We start from the raw sequence: 16,304 nt of genomic DNA, 5'->3' as shown, positions 1-16,304 counted from the left end.
CTTCCTCTCTTTGTTGTCCCTGTGCTCTCTTTTCCTTCTGAGCCTTAACTTGAAGACGACGTCACCCTCACCAGCAGTCTGTGGAGTCACTTGCTGTGGCTGAGCCTGCCCCACTGCCAAGATGATCCTGACACTGCTGCTTGGCCTCGGGGGACCCCTGGGCTGGGGGCTGCTGGGGGCCTCGGCCCAGGCCCCAGGTAGTGGGTTCTCGGATCCACACAATCCAAGGCCACCTGGGGTCTGGGGGGCAGAGGCTGAGGACACCGGCAGGGAACCCAGCAGACGGTAAGGAGGACCTCCACCTTGGGGGAAGTCATGTACAGGATCTGAGTCCCGGCTCAGGCAGAACAAGGTTTCCAGGACCTCAGTCACCCATCTGTGACATGACCTCATTGTCTACCTGCTGGGCCAGCAGTGAGGCTGAATGAGGTGCCCGGTGCCAGGCTCCTTTCAAAAGGCCACTGCCAGGCAGCCCGGACTGGGCACTGCGGGAAGTTTCCTACCTGGGCCGTGGCAGGGACTGGACCTGGAGGTTGGGCAGGAGCCTTTCTTGCCACCAACCACTTAGTTGGGGTGATGATGGGCAGTAGTTCCAGAAGTTTTCAGTTGGCTTGGCACTGGCTCCTGTTCTCTGAAGTAAGTAAACTCTGACATTCAAGCCTAGGTGAGGCTGGCCTGGCATAAGTCATAGAAAACAGATGCTCCGGGGACTGGATTTTTATCTGAGTGTCCCGGGACTGGTGTGGGTCCTCAGGCTGGCCCTGAGGGACAGGCAGTGAGCAGACAGGGTGCTCTGCTCTATTTCCAGAACAAGGAGGAGGCCATGGCATCTGTGGAGCCCTGCTTTAGTGCCCCTCTGGAAATGGGTAGGATGGTCTTGGGACCAAACCAGGACACCATTTTCCAGCTTTGTATTTGTCCAAGCCTGGGGCCCCCTGCCGATAAGACGCTAGGCCTGTGGGTTCCTCCTCCAGGTCCTCCACGGTCAAGAGCAGCAGGTCCTTTACTGGGTCTGTCTCGGGCTAGTCCTCTTGCCAAGTGTTAGCTCAGCGAATCCTCCCAACAATTGCAGAGGCTCAGAGAGACTAAGCCGTTGCTGCAAGATCACACAGCTGAGGAGATCCAGAACCACAATCTAAGTCTGAGACAGAGCTCATGCTCTGGTCCCTGAGCCCTCAGAGGCAGCCCCAACCCCCAGATATGCCTCATATGCCTACGGAGCCCCCGACCACACACACACACACACACACACACACACACACACACACACACACCAGGCTTGGGGAGGGTGTTTATATGGATCTGGAGGGTGAGAGAGGGCAACTTACACCCACCCAGAGTCTTCCATTTGGCTCTCTGAGATTCACCATCATGGTGGCTTGCAGAAGGACTCTGCCTGGGACAGTTCCATACAGCTCTGACGCTTCAAGGTGAATGTGTTTGTTGGACACTTTCCCAAAAGCAGATTTGCCCACGGGGAGGAAAGAATAAGCAAGTGTAGGCCGAGTCTCCGTGAGGTCTGACAAGCGGGGCTGGGGGCCCCATCTCTGCCCCGCCACCAGGCCTTCTCGGCCCTGGGTGGTGCGGGTGATTCTCAGTCAGGGACACCACCCACCCAACTCTGATTTCAGGTCCAAGAACCAAGCCTCCCTTCCCCAAAGCCACTAGCTCCATGCCCCTTTCTTTGGGCTGCCTGTTTCCTTTTGCTAAAAGGAGGCTCAGGGTTCCAGATGGATCGGAAGAAGGTAGGAGACATTCCTCTTTTTCCACACCCCCTTGGCTATGGGGAGGGACTCTTGGGCTGCCCCATGGAGCTCACACATCAATTCCCTGGGGGATCCCAGTGTGTGCAGAGCACATGCAGGTGTACATACAAGGGCATTCCAGCCCAGGAATGCCCGGGTCCCAGGGGAACCTAGGGGTTTCCTGCAGGCCTGCTGGGCCTCCTTCCCACGACCCAGAGTTGTGGTCCCCACAGGCCCAGCTCAGGTTGTCAAGGCCTTCGGAGGGGCTGGTGTGAAAGGAAGGAAATTCTGCTCAGTTCCTCGGGCTGATTGCTTCCCATGCTCTGTGAAGGGAGAGGCGGAAATGCCGTTCCAGCCTCCCTCCTGCAACAGGGGGAAGGGGAGGTGGGGCCCCGCAGTATCAGGGATAAGCCTCATGGACCCTCAGCCCCTGGCTGCCAGAACCAGGCCTCCCAGCCTGCATTTGCCCCACACACCTGTCTCTGGCAGGCCCTGGGAGGCCCTGGACATGGGCCCAGGTGAGACTCTTTACAAGGAGAAGTTAGAACAGAACAATTTGGTGCCAGATGCCTGGTCCCAGGGTGGAGGTGGGACCTGGCTGGTACTTCCCATGGCTCTGGGACCCCCAGCAACGTGTGTGTTTGGACTCCGTGGGGAGGAGGCTCTTTTGATGCTCCCTAGTTTTGGTGGGAGTGGGATGGAACAGAAGTCTGGGCTGTGGGCTCCTCTGAGCCAGCACATGCTCCCCCTGCAGGACGGAGCCTGTGATGGGGACCAAGCTGAGCCCTGGGCAAGGTGCCCCGTCTTCACATTGTGGTGACAGCTCTCTCCACGCTGTGAGGCTCAGAGGGATGGGGACACCACCCAGCTCCTAAGTGACAGGTCAGAGCATCCACTGGGCTGCAAATCTCAGGTGCCTGCTGGCCTGTCTGCCCCGAGATGGGTGATAGTGGTAGGAGAGGGAGCTCCCGGCCGTCTATCGGCCCTGCCCGCCAGCATCAGCTTCTTCTGGCCCACCTGCCAGCAACGTCTGTGATTTGTTGCAGCTGAGCGCTCCTGGCCCAGAGGAGTTACACACATGGCTGGAGGTCACTCAGGAGCCGGGCGGAACCCAGGCCACAGGTCACGGCCATGGCAGCACTTCCTGCACCTGCTCCCGCTCTCAGAACCACAGGGCCCTGGGCAAACTCAGGGAACCCCCACTCTGGACACTGAGTGGGCCTCAGGCTCCTCTGCCAAAGTCCCTTTCCAGCTCAAAGACAAAGCCCTGCAAAATTCTCCCCTGCAGTGGTCATATTCAAGGCCGCGTTCAAAGTCTCAGAAAGCAAGGATGCCAAGAACACGCTCTCCTTCCCCAGGAAGATGGAAGGGGCGGACAGAGGTGGGCTTCATTGGCACTGAAGTGTCCCAGTGGACAGTGGCAGCAGCACATCCATCCTTCAGGAGGCTCCAGCGGACAGCCCTTTCCCTGCTAGAAGCTGGCTCAGCCTCCCCCACAGCCCCTCCCTCAGTCCCAAGGGAGAGGCCAGAAGTGGGAATCTTCTCCACATTTTCAGGACTGGGGAGGGGGAAGGGCCTTGCTCAAGGTCACCCTGAATCCAGGAAGGGGAAGAGGAGGGGAGGGGCCCAGGTTTCCGAGCTCCCATTAAAAGCTCCAGAGGAGTCAGCAGACACTCTCCTGACTGGGGCAAAGCCTCAGGTGGGGGCCATGTCAGAGGTCCAGGGCAGCCCAAACCCAGCTGGAGGATCCCCACACTCATTTCTAGGCTGGCCCAGGAGAGGAGGGTGCAAAGAGCTCGGGGTGAGAACAATGGGCGCTTCGGCGAGCCGGGCTGGGGGTTCAGGCTCAGAGGGCTAGCAGTGCAGCTGCCAGGAGCTGGAGGAAACCAAAGCAAAGGTCAGGAATGTTCCCAGGGCTTCTGGGCCAGCGGCCTGTACTATGCCAAGGGGACAGGGCTGCCAAGGGAGGGGGAGCATGGGCAGGGAGAACAGTTGGAGCCTGAGGTTTGGGCAGGTCAAGAGAGAAAGTTCCTGGGCAGGAAGGGTGGGCGGTACTGTTTCCGGTTCCAGGAGCTCGAGGTGGAAAGTCCCAGTCACTGCCTGGCAGTCTGGACCAGACCCAGCTCGCCTGGGCACAGGGCTTCTGGACCCTCCGCAGCAGTTCAGAGGGTGAGCAATGAACAGAACTTTGCTTTGAGTGGGTGTTTCTTAATGTCGGCACTACTGACATTTGGAACTGGCTAATTCTTGGCTGTGGGGGTGCTGGGCCATGCTGTGTGCATTGCAAGGTGTTCCGCAGCTTCCTTGGTCTCTGCCCACTAGATGCCAAGTTCACGGGCGTCTTCCCCATGGAGGAAGTCCATTTGCCTCCCCACCCTGAGAACCACCAGTTTAGAGAAACACTTTTCTCCAGGCCCGAGACCATGTTCCAGCATTTCCATGGGGCCCAGGGTGGGGGTGGGGTGGATGCCGGAGTTTCTGGTTCTGGAACAGTCTGCAGGTGGCTGTCTCACCCGTGGTCCCTAAACTCTGGGCCCAGCACTTTCACCGTCACTCTTTCTGTGTTGAGCGAACATTCTTTGCCTAAAATCAGAGCCAACTCCATGGGCATGTGACCTCAGCGGTCACACAGGGCACGCCCACAGAAGGGCCCCACACTTGGTTTAATCTCTACTGTTGTCCCGCATTTTCATTTTGCACTGGACACTACAAATTATGTAGTCAGTCTCGTGTAAAATATTTACTCTCTATCCCTTTACGGAAAAACTGTGCCGACCCTCTAGGTTAGAGTCAAACCCTCTGCAATGTTGGCTGAGACAGTCAGAAGCCCCTTCGCCCACTAGTCCCCAAAGGCAATGACTTTTAACTCTTTAGGTGAATCTTTTGGCATTTACCTCTGTGTCTCTAACTAACATGTTTATATTGCTGCTTCTTGGGAAGTAGCATTATCTTTGGTTCAGCTCTCATTCCCACTCCATACCCCAATCCCAGCACGAATGCACAGGCATGCAAGAAGGCGTGCACGAGCATACATGTGCACACACGTGCACTACCCCTCTGTCATCCTCCCATATTATCATTTTGAGTATTTACATTTATACGACTATGTATGCTACTCAGAGTGGAGACTTGAAAAAAACTATGAATCCTTCCCCCTGCTCCCCCCGCCCACATTTCATATTTTTGGTCTTCCCTGGAAAACTGTGTTCATTTTCTTTGTTCCTCGTGTCTCTGTCACTACTCAATCACGAATTCTTGGCCACTTGTCCATACCTGCTCTCCCCTTTTATCCATGTCAGGTGCTTGACCACCTGTGTCTTCTCAGCGATACTGCTCTCAGAGTTCCAGCTGTGCTCCAGTCTGGACACTGGCCCCACACCCACTGCCCATCACTGTACTGGGCTCTCCCTCTCGAATCCCCCCTGGAACTCCTCCTGTCTCCTGAGGCTGTGCTTTCCTCGTTCTTGGTTCTCTGGCTCATGTTGGTGGAGGACCTCTGGCATGATGGTGCTGTATCCTGGGCTGTGACTTAGGATGACCCACAGAGCTTGAAAACGCTGATGCCCAGGCCACAGTCCCAGAGATGCTCGCTTCACTGACCCAGAGTGGAGCCCAGAGGCTCTTCTTTATAAAGCGCTACACAGTGGTTTTGATGAGAAGATTTGATGACAAGGTTGCAAAGCACTGCTCAAGTAGTTTCCTGATGAGGGGTCTGAGGGGGGGCAAGGTTTTGAAACCTGATTTATCGAAAATGTCTTTATTCTGTGCTCTTCACTTTGATAGTTAGGCTGGGTATAGGATTCTAAATTGGAAATATTTTCCTCTATTTTTTTTAAGGTTTTATTTATACATTTATTTATTTGAGAAAGAGGGAGAGTGTGCGTGAGGCAGGGGAGGGGCAGAGCGAGAAGGAGAGGGACAAGCAGACTCCCCGCAGAGCATGGAGCCCCAATGCAGGGCTTGATCTCATGCTATGACCTGAGCTGAAACCAAGAGTCAGACTCTTGGTTTAACTGAGTTAACTGACCGAGTTAACTGACTGAGCCACCCAGGTGCCCATTCCATATTTTGAAGGCAGTTCTTCACTGTGTCCTAGTTTCCAGTGTTCCTGTTGAGGGGTTCAAGGCCATTCTAAGTGAGAATGTATGTGTGTGTCTTGATTTTTCTCTCTAGAAATTATAGAATTCTCTTCATTTCCAGGGTTCTAAAATTTCATGATGACCTTGAGTTTATTTTCATATTATGGGCCCTTTGAATCTGAAGGTTCAAGCCCTTCACTTCTGTAATATTTGCTTGATATTTTTTTTTTTAAATCAATGATTTCCTTGCTCTGTTCTCTTTCTGGAACTCCTATTGTTCGGATGTTAGATTTCCAGGATCTGTTTTTCTAATCTTTCCCCTCCAGGTTTCTCTTTCTCTCTTAGCTCTTTTAGGAAAATTTCTTTAACTTCACCCTCTAACATTTCTATTAAATCTCTTTTGCATTTCTACTGTTATAGTTTTAATTTCCAAGGGTCCTTTTTGTTCTCTGAATGTTCTTCTATTTTTAAAATAGCTTCCTCTTCTTTCTTGGATGCAGTAACTTCTCTTGTAGATCTGGGGTTATTAACACAAATTTGAGGGACTTCTCTTCTCTGCATAATATTGGTTTTGTCCAAGTTGAATTTTTTTTCCAATTGCTTGTTTTTGACCTCCCTCTTTTGTACTACAGATTTTTCTCAGGAGTCATCTTGGACATCTGCCCACTTGAGAGTAGACAGACTAAGAAGCTGGTTGGAAGCTGGGTGTGTGGATGGGGCTTTCTGACATATTTTTTCATAATATGAAAATATGCTGGGCTATTTTACTGGGGGAGCCCCTGATGTTATTGTTTTTTAGGTCTTTCCTCTTGAGTGGGGTCGTTCTCCTGATGAGTTTTTTCAGTCTGCTACCAAGAGGGTAAAAGCTGGTCATCAGGCTTTTGGGAGCCAAGTAGGAAATCAGGCTGGGGGAAAGGGGAGCTCAGCTTTCAAAACAGATATGGTCACTCAATCTCCCTCAGTCCTTCCCCCGCCCTACCCCAATCCCTGTGTGCCTGGTGACCCCAGGACAGAGACCAGCTCCAGAGAATAAAATCCCAGCCCAATAGCCACTCCATCTCCAAGGCCCCTGAACACAGCCTCCTAATACCTGACAAGTGTGGCCATTCCTCTCCACACCTACCACCATCACCCATGGAACCTGCCAGCATCTTCCATCTAGATCCCTGACACAGTCACCTATACCTTGCCATTTCTTGACCTTTCTGTACCCAAGAGCCAGGGTGGCTCTGTCATGTCACTTCCCTGTTCAAACCCCCTCCCCCACAACTTTCCCTGCTTTCAGGACATGGTCTAGCTCCTTGTCTGGCATCAGGCCTCCACAGCCTGGCTTATCCTTACCTCTGTACCCCCTTCCCTAACCCAATCCCTGCATTTCAGTGGGCCATACACCTCCGTCACAGCTCCTGGCACCAAATTATCACCTCCTTCTGAAAGTCTCCCCAGGTCCTAGCACCTTCCACACCCTCTGAGATGGCCTGTTTTCCTGGGGACCCTGGAGGGAAGATCTGTTTCTCCATATTGGCCCTGAGTGCTGCTGAGCGTTAGCCCAGCACCCAGCACCCAAGAGATGCTGAGCTGAGCTGAGCCCTAGAGGTCGTTGCCACTTGCAACTCTGGAGAGCTCCGTTCTCAGAGCCAATTACCCGGCAAAGGACCCTCTGACCTATTCTGCTAAGCCCATCAAGCCTGCCACTGGACCAGCGAGCTGGGGCTGTGCCAGCCATGAGCACCCCTGCTCCTGGGGATTTCTGCAACCACATGCACTGGTACAGGGCAGAGGTGGGAGAGGCTATCTCTCGGGTGTTCAGGATGCTGGCTGTGATCCCCAAACCACCCTGTAGGACCTTTACCAGAGAAGGGACTTCTCAGCTCCGCTGCTTTCTTCCACACTGCTGGAAAGTCCATTTCCATAATGGCCATAATGGGAAGTGGCCAGGGAGCAGGTGCCGTCCCTGCAGCCTGGTCTGTGGTGAGGAAAGGCGTGGGTGGTGATGGGGAAGGCCAGCAGTGTTCGGTGAGACTTGTCAGGACCCAGACCCTTGATACTCATCCACTCACCTGGAGGAGGGTGTTATAATCTCCATCTGAGCAATGGGGAAGGGGGGCCTCCCTAAGTGCCTCATGCAAGATCACACAGCCAGAGTCTGAAAGATTCGAACCCAGGACCCTCCAGCCCCGGCAGTACTATCCTGCTTTTCTGGCACTGAGAGGAACAGTGAGCGCCTTTCCTGGCTTTGTGGGTGATTTTGTTGTGTGATTTCCGGGGTGCTCCTCAGCCTCTCTGGGCTGATCCCTGTTTGAGGGGCTTCATGGAAGGCAGTGGAGCAGGAGTCCTTGCAGGCGGTTTTGTGGAGCTCTAGTCCTGGAGTCAGGGATGAATAATGCAGAGTGCTCCCCTCTCAGGCTAATGGATTCCAGAATCCCCGGCATTGGGTGGTGCAGGGAGGCGGGGTGGTGGGGGGGAGGAGGGCACCAGCACACAGCTGACCTCCAGGAAGGGTCCTATGGGACTTGGGTGTGGCTCAGCAGCCCTCTCCTCTGGCTTGTTCTTCCAGGAACTGGTGCCCTTACCAGAAGTCCCGGCTGGTCACCTTTGTAGCTACTTGCAAAACAGAGAAATTCCTCGTCCACTCACAGCAGCCATGCCCACAGGGGACTCCGGACTGCCAGAAGGTCAAAGTCATGTGAGTGGGGGCAGGATGGGGCAAGGCGGACCATCCAACTGAGGCCGACGCTGGCTTACCCTGGAGTCACTGAGGTGGCCCCTTTCTCCCCAGGTATCGTGTGGCACACAAGCCAGTCTACCAGGTCAAGCAGAAGGTGCTGGCCTCCGTGGCCTGGAGGTGCTGCCCAGGCTTTGCAGGCCCTGACTGCCAGCATCATGGTAAGGCTCCCTGGGGCTCCCTCCCCTCCAACCTCTGACCCCAGAGGTCAGGCCATTCCTCTGACTTGTGGGGTCAACATCTGTTGCCTCCTCTCCGCAGATCCCATGGCAATCCCTGAGCCTGAAGATCTAGGTGATGGCCTCCAGGAGCCTTGGGATGGGCCAGTCGGCTTTGAACCTGGTATGCTGCTTCCCCAGAAGGTGCAGGAAGGGCAGGCAGGCAGAAAGAACCCAAGTGCCCAGGTCCCTTCTCCTCTGTTAGGGTGGTGCCATTTCGGGAATACTCTGTGCCCAGAATCAGCAGGGGTCCTTCTGTGGCTCTGTATCAGCCTACCCCCACACCAAAGAGGCAAGAGTCACAGGATCCTTCATTACTACCTGCTGGCTAAGCCCACACACCATTTTCCTTGACTCCATTTTCTGGGAAAGACAGCTTCATCTCGCATCTTCCCTGCCCCTTAAATGGCACAAGATCTCGTGGCCTGGAAGAAGGTTTCCCACATGCATCCTACCAACGTCAGGAATTTATACTACCCTTGGTCTAGAGTCAGCACAGAACCTAAGAGAACCATTTGGGAGGGCTTTCAAGGCTGGGCCACATCTGGGAAGGTGAATGAGTTTCATCATGTGGTGAACTCCTACCTTTTGACAAGGGCTGCCTCGAATGATGAGAGGCCAAGTCCACACAGCGGAGGAGGAAAGTGTGCCGTGATTGATTAGTCATGTCTGCCGTAAGTGCTAGATTGAGGGTGAGGGCTCATGTGCCATGCATTTCCCCTTCCGGAGCTAAAGGCTGCTAAGCTCCTGCTCAGAGGACATCAGCACACACCTCCTTGATATTTCCAACTGAACCTGGGGATTTCTTTCTCTGTAGCTCCTGATCTACCCAGGCCTGGGGAGTTAGACCTCAACTCGTATCTCTCATGTGTCTTCAGGCCAGCCGGCTGCAGAGCTCAGAAGCACTATGGAGCGGCAGGAACATCTGCTGGGAGATCTCCAGAATGATATTCATCAGGTGGAAGATGGCCTCTCAGGCCTTTGGAAGGCCCTGGCAAGCAACCTCACAGCTGCCACGATCGAGGCAAATCAGACAGAGCCTGGTGAGTGGCAGGTTCCAGGAAGAGCCTGCTTATATCCAAGGGGATGAGAGGAAGGCCCTAATCTCAGAGGGCCACCCCCCACCCCACCACCCAGTCCTTGCCCGGGGAGGGTTGTCTGCTCCTGCAGAGCTTGTGTAAGAGCGTGTCTCTGTTGCAGAGGTGCCAGGCGGATCCTTGGAGCAAGTTCTATTGCCCCACCTGAATGCCTTCCTGCAGGAGCATTTCAGCCCTATTTGGAGGAGCCTTAATCAAAGCCTGCAGGGCCTCTCCCAAGCCATGAGAAACCTGTCTCTTGATGTGGAGGCCAACCAACAGGCCATCAAGGGGGTCTGGGAGAGCACGGTAGCCAGGGCTGACTTCCAGGAGCTGGGTACCAAATTCGAGAGCAAGGTCCAGGAGAATGCCCAGAAAGTGGGGCAGCTGCGGCAGGACGTGGAGGAACGCATGCACGCCCAGCACCTCTCCCTGCAGCAGTCCCTCTCCCAGGTCGAGGCAGACGTGGACGCCAAGCTGAAGAGGTGCCTCAAGGCCCCGGAGCCCGTGGGGGCCAACGGCAGCCTCGTCCCAGCAGCAGCAGGGGCAGGGGCCAGGCCAGAGCCCGAGAGCCTGCAGGCCAGGTTGGGCCAGCTGCAGAGGAACCTGTCGGCGCTGCACGCCGCAGCCGGCCGCAGGGAGGAGGAGTTACAGAGCACCCTGGCCGACATGAGGGCCACCCTGGCACAGCACGTGGATGAGATCAAGGAGCTATACTCGGAGTCTGACGAGACCTTCGATCAGATCAGCAAGGTGGAGCGGCAGCTGGAGGAGCTGCAGGTGAACCACACGGCGCTGCGCGAGCTGCGCGTAATCCTGATGGAGAAGTCGCTGATCATGGAGGAGAACAAGGAGGAGATCGAGCGGCAGCTCCTGGAGCTCAACCTCACCCTCCAGCACCTGCAGGGCGGCCACGCTGACCTCATCAAGTACGTCAAGGACTGCAACTGCCAGAAGCTCTACTTCGACCTGGACGTCATCCGCGAGGGCCAGCGGGACACCACGCGCGCCCTGGAGGAGGCGCAGGTGAGCCTGGACGAGCGGCACGAGCGCGATGGCTCGTCGCTGCAGGCCCTGAGCGGCACGGTGGCCGCGCTGTCGCAGGCGGTGGACGCGCAGCGGGCGGAGGGCGAGCGGGCGCGGGCGGGCGCGGCGAGGCTGCGGAGCCAGATGCGGGCTCTGGCCGGCGAGGCGAGCGCGCTGCGGACGGCGCACGGGGAGATTCGGGCCGAGGTGGGCCAGCTGCACAGCTACTTCACGGCCCTGCTGGACGACGCGCTGCGTCACGAGGGCATACTGGGCGCCCTTTTTGGGGAGGAGGTGATGGAGCAGATGGCGGAGGAGGCGCCCGACCCGCTGCCTCTGAGCTACGAGCAGATCCGCGCCAGCCTGCTGGACGCAGCCACCGGGCTGCAGGAGCAGGCGCTTGCCTGGGACGCGTTGGCCGCGCGGGTGGCGGCCGTGGAGCGGGCGGCAGGGGCCGGTGGGCCCACCCCGGCGGGGCTGGCGCGGGAGCTGGAGCGCCTGGACTCCGACCTGCGGCGGGTGGGCCGGTGCTGCGAGGCTTCGGGGGTCTCCTCCCTCAACAGCTCCCTTGAGGGCCTCCACGAGGCACTGGCCACCGCCCAGCGCGACTGGGAGCAGCACCGGCGCCTCTTCCACGGCCTCTTCGGAAACTTCCAAGGGCTTGTGGCTTCCAACATCAGCCTGGACCTGGGGAAGCTGCAGACCATGCTGAGCAGGAAAGGGAAGAAGCAGAAGGGTCTGGAAGCTCCCCGGAGGAGGGACAGGAAGCAAGCTGAGACTTGGGCGGATGAGCCTGTCCAGGGGCCGGTGCTTGGGGAGGCAGGTGAGTTCCCCAGCAGAGGCCGTGGGAGTGGTGGGGGGGTGGGGGTGAGGGTCTGGGTCGGGAGTCAGCTGGGTGAGTCTGGGGGGACAGGGCTGTCTGCAAGCAGCTCTTCCTCTCCGAGAAGGCAGAAGGCAAGGTGAAAGAGAACGGGGTGACCAAGGGTCAGCACTACTCAGGCCCAGCTTTGCTTTGATCCCCCTTCCTTATCCCTTGCTTATACCTGAAGTGTAAGCAAATGTCAGTGAGCAGGCAGAGGCCCACCATGAGATGTTTGAGGCTCGGGACACACCCCTGGCTGCCAGTGCACCTGCAGAGCCTGCGGAGGAAAGCCTCCCTTTCCTCAGGCCGCAGCCTCCAGTCCCTCCATCTTAGCTCTTCCTCTCCACCCTACTTCACCCCCTGTGTCTTTAATCAGCTCCCCTGTATACAGTATGTGAACGGGGGCTGGTGTTATCGGCCATGGGGAGGACCCCACAAGAGGGGAATCCAGGGGAAGACCTTGGGCCCTGAAGGGAGCTCTTTGTGCTGACATAGTCGACCCCTCTTGCTGTTCCACGCCAGGTCCCTGCAGTGCCTGTCTTGGGCTTTGCCATGAGAGAGAGGGAGAACCACTACCTCCATCAAAGGGTTGCTATGAAGACTAACAGACACATTTACCAAGTACCTGACATAAGGTCTAACATTTAGTAGAAACCAGTCAGTGCTTTCCCGTTTCCCCAGCATTTTCAGGGCGGAGGCTCTGTCTGTCTGCACTAACTCTTCCATCTTTTTTCCTTCTGCTAGTGATGCAAGGCCCCAACTGCCTGATGGTTTATGTATCTGAGTGTACCACTGCAGTGTTTTGTTATTTCAAAAAAATTTCCCCTTAAAAATAAAAATTCCCGCTGATTTGTCTTGTAGAAGGGCCATAGGTCTTGAATTTGTGCCCCGCAGGGTGGCGCACTCTCAGTTTACCTGCTAGCAAATCAGTGAAGCGCAGCGCTTGAGCCTTCTGAGGGGCCGGTGGGCTGGGGCTGGTAGGGTCGGCCTGCGGGCTGGCGGGAGGCAACCGGTGGAGAGAGAGCCAAGTACCAGCAGAGGGCGCGCTGGGCGGGCATCCCTTGGGCTGGGCGAGCGCCCCACCTCCTGGCTGCTGGGGGAACTGCAGAGCCAGCCCCCGGCCTTGGACAGGACACACTCTTACTACACATGGGAAAGCTATTCAACACTCCAGTTCTCAGAAAAATCTTCCAGAACTAAAGAAGAGCAAAATTTTGACACTCACAAGTCTATTTCTGGACCGGGAGCCAAAGAGCTGGGGCTCTAGGTGGGATTAAGGCACAAATCACAATGCAAATTGCCCCTCCTTTAGGCCTTGCTTGGTTTTATCCCCTAAGAAACGGGGAGTTTGGTCTCAACCAAGGGACACAGAGAGAGAGAGATACAGAGAGACACACAGACAGTTGAGGGAGCACATGTGAAACATGACCTCATCAGTGCCAAGGCCAGTGTCATGGGCAGAACCTCCCTGGGACTCACCCTTCCCATTTCCTAGCTCTGTCCCACCCCACCCCCACCCCCACCCTGAGAGTCATGGCCAGGCAGCGGGGTTGGCTCCTTCCTCACTGTACACTCACCATCTACATGGAAAGGCTCAGTCTGCCTCCATGCCTCCTGGTGGGCCCTCCACCTGTGTTCTCTTGGTCTGGCTTGTCCTCCTATGGCTGGCTAAAATGCTTCTGTATGTGGGAAGAACACCAGAAACCAGGAGGTCCAAGGACAGCTCCCAGTGTGGTCATTTATTATGAGCAAGCTTTCCCTTTCTGGGTTGGTTTCTCCATCTGTAACCCCAGGACTCTGTGCAACAGTTTGAAAGCATTAAGATGACCAGCTTGAAGAGCCTTCCTGTCCGGGCCCACCTGCTCTCCTCCCTCTAAGGTCCTGTGCCAGACATCCAGTAGGAAGGATCCTTCGGTGTTCTTGCATTCTCTCACCAGCGTTCACATTATTACCTGGAGGATAGGTAGTATCTTCTCTCTTGCCCTTGCGTAGCTTAAGATCCCCAGTAGGTGGCAGGAGTGTGGGAGTCAGAGACCTGGGTTCTTGCCCTGCCTTGCCATGGGCAAGCCACACAGCTTTGGAGGAGTTAAGCACTCAATACTCAAGGTTTCCTCAGAGGAGGGGCACTTACCTCCCAGGATGTTGGCAGGAAAAAAGAACAAATGAGAAAGTGCTTTTGAAAAATGTATACTCTTAGAGATGACAGATTTGTATCTCTCTTCCTCTCAGTGGCCCGGGGAGTGTGGGCCAGTTGGCTCCCACCCTCTGAGGCTGCTATTAGGAATACCTAGGTTATCTGGAAATAATGACCTATTCCTACTGTTCATAAGGTATGAGAAAGGCAGATCTCAGGGTTTGATTTCCCATCCAGGGGAGTGAGAGACTGTCACTGAGCACTTTCCTCCTGCATTCCAGGCTCCCCTGTGGCCTTCTATGCCGGCTTTTCAGAGGGCACAGCCTCGTTGCAGACCGTGAAGTTCAACGCTACTTACATCAACATCGGCAGCAGCTACTTCCCTGAACACGGCTATTTCCGAGCCCCTGAGCGTGGAGTCTATCTGTTCGCAGTGAGCGTTGAATTTGGCCCAGGGCCGGGCACCGGGCAGCTGGTGTTTGGAGGTCACCATCAGACCCCTGTCAGTTCCACCGAGGAGCGGAGTGGTGGAAGCACGGCCACGACCTTCACTATGGCCGAACTGCAGAAAGGCGAGAGAGTGTGGTTTGAGTTAACCCAGGGATCAATCATCAAGAGAAACCCACCGGGCACAGCATTCGGGGGATTCCTGATGTTCAAGACCTGAACGCCAGGCACAGCCCTGACCAGATGTCGTGGACTCGCCCAGCTCTCCTTGGCCTGGAGCTCTGGCCAGGGTTGGTCTGGTCTCCAGTTGGTCTAGTTCTTCCTGGAAAACTTCTGCAAAGATGATGCAGTATATGTGGCCTTCCTCTAGATGCCCTGAGTTTGGCTATTTCTTAGTGACAAGAAGAACTGGAATGCTTCTGTCTGGGCAGGACCTGGCCCTGGGAAGCGTGAGCCTGAGCTTGGTGTGCCTTCTGACGCAGTATGGCGTCGTGCGCTCCAGATGCTCACCACACCCCAGGTCCTACAGCTTCTCTGGTGTGTTGCTCCTCCTGTGGTTGGAAACTTTAGACCTTTCTCCCACCTCTTCTCCCTAATCTTATTCTAGAAAAGTATTCCTCCCTGGAAGGAGTATGCTTAAAATAGAGGTGACATTTTGGATACTGTTGGAAACCAGTCTCTACCCACTCCAGGGCAGTAGGAGAAAACCGACCTATTTGGCCTCTCTTAGAAATAGGGACAAGGGCCTCATTGAGTTAACCAAAGGAAACAAAATTATATTTCCTTCAGTTTTGGCCCTTCTTTGAATTTATCTGTAACTTAATTTCACTTATTTTTTTCCTTGCCTCCGCAAGACAAGGGCCAAGACATGCCAGACAAGAACTAAAACGTGTACAGCCTTCAACTTTTTTACTTCCTCCCATTCGCTGATGACCATCCTTATTATCTCTCACCAGGAAGGAGGCTGAGGGAGGAAGTGAAGGACGACTGTCAAGGTTTCCTTTGGTAATGGGTCAGCTCTGGAATAAAGCAATGCCCTTCAAGTCTCTGCCTGGTTTATTTATGGAACACAAAAGGATTTGGTAAAGGAGGTAGAAATATGGGACAAAATAAAACTATTTGGGATAAATCATGACTCTCATGACTCCAGGCTGTATTTGACTTCACAGTTCCAGTAAGTTCTACATGCAGGGCCCGCACAGCAGGCAGTGGTGTGAATACTGGATTAGAACAGCAACCCTTGGAGTTGCAACTCTTCCCCCCAGTATCAACATAGGGTTTTCAAAGCATTACAGATCCTAGAGCCAACAGGCTTGAGAAAGCAGCCATCTAGTTGTAAGGACATGTTTATGTTTTGGTAGTTAGGTATCCGACGTGTGTCAAACATCTCTTCTCCATTACAAAATCGGATTGGAGGGGCATCTGGGTAGCTCAGTGGGTTAAAGCCTCTGCCTTTGGCTCAGGTCATGATCTCAGGGTCCTGGGATCGAGCCCCCCTCATCAGGCTCTCTGCTCAGCAGGGAGCCTGCTTCCCCTTCTCTCTCTGCCTGCCTCTGCCTACTTGTGATCTCTCTCTGTCAAATAAATAAAATCTTAAAAAAAAAAATCGGATTGAACTGGGTAGTGAAAAAGGACAGGAGGGGCGCCTGGGTGGCTCAGTGGGTTAAAGCCTCACGAAACACTCAGAGTAAAAGTAAGGGGACAAAGGCCAAGAAGATACAGTTCAGAGGAGTAACAGGTAGGCCACACTATTCCATCTAAAAACGAGAATCACGGTCTCCACCTCCAAGGGCAACGATGGACGAATCTTTCAGCCACAGCCGCTGCTTCCAGCAGACGTGTTTTGCATATGTACCTCGGCACTCATGAACTAGTTCTAAGTCTCCTCCTGATTTCCAGCTTTCGGGCGACTTGCCTATTTCTGCCTTTGCCCTGAGCTCGCAATATTTAACTCCCCTTAACCAGGTCGGTGCCGCTGCCATTAGGTGGCCT

General features: G+C 55.0%; 1 protein-coding gene across 1 annotated transcript; it reads left to right on the top strand.

Moving 5' to 3' along the window:
- Positions 1-45: 45 nt before the first annotated feature.
- Positions 46-15,355, top strand: LOC111145411 (multimerin 2). The gene is made up of 7 exons (XM_022500289.1): positions 46-285; positions 8,382-8,510; positions 8,604-8,710; positions 8,811-8,891; positions 9,646-9,810; positions 9,968-11,692; positions 14,147-15,355. Exons 1-7 carry the CDS (start codon positions 122-124, stop codon positions 14,530-14,532), a joined length of 2,757 nt encoding a protein of 918 aa, XP_022355997.1. The 5' UTR covers positions 46-121; the 3' UTR covers positions 14,533-15,355.
- The last annotated feature ends 949 nt before the right edge of the window (positions 15,356-16,304 follow it).

The sequence above is a fragment of the Enhydra lutris genome, unplaced genomic scaffold (assembly GCF_002288905.1).
Source record: "Enhydra lutris kenyoni isolate GAN:26980312 unplaced genomic scaffold, ASM228890v2 scaffoldscaffold12, whole genome shotgun sequence".
NCBI classification, from domain to species: domain Eukaryota; kingdom Metazoa; phylum Chordata; class Mammalia; order Carnivora; family Mustelidae; genus Enhydra; species Enhydra lutris.
Note: the sequence above shows the minus strand (reverse complement) of the source record. Positions and strands in the feature narration are given on the sequence as shown.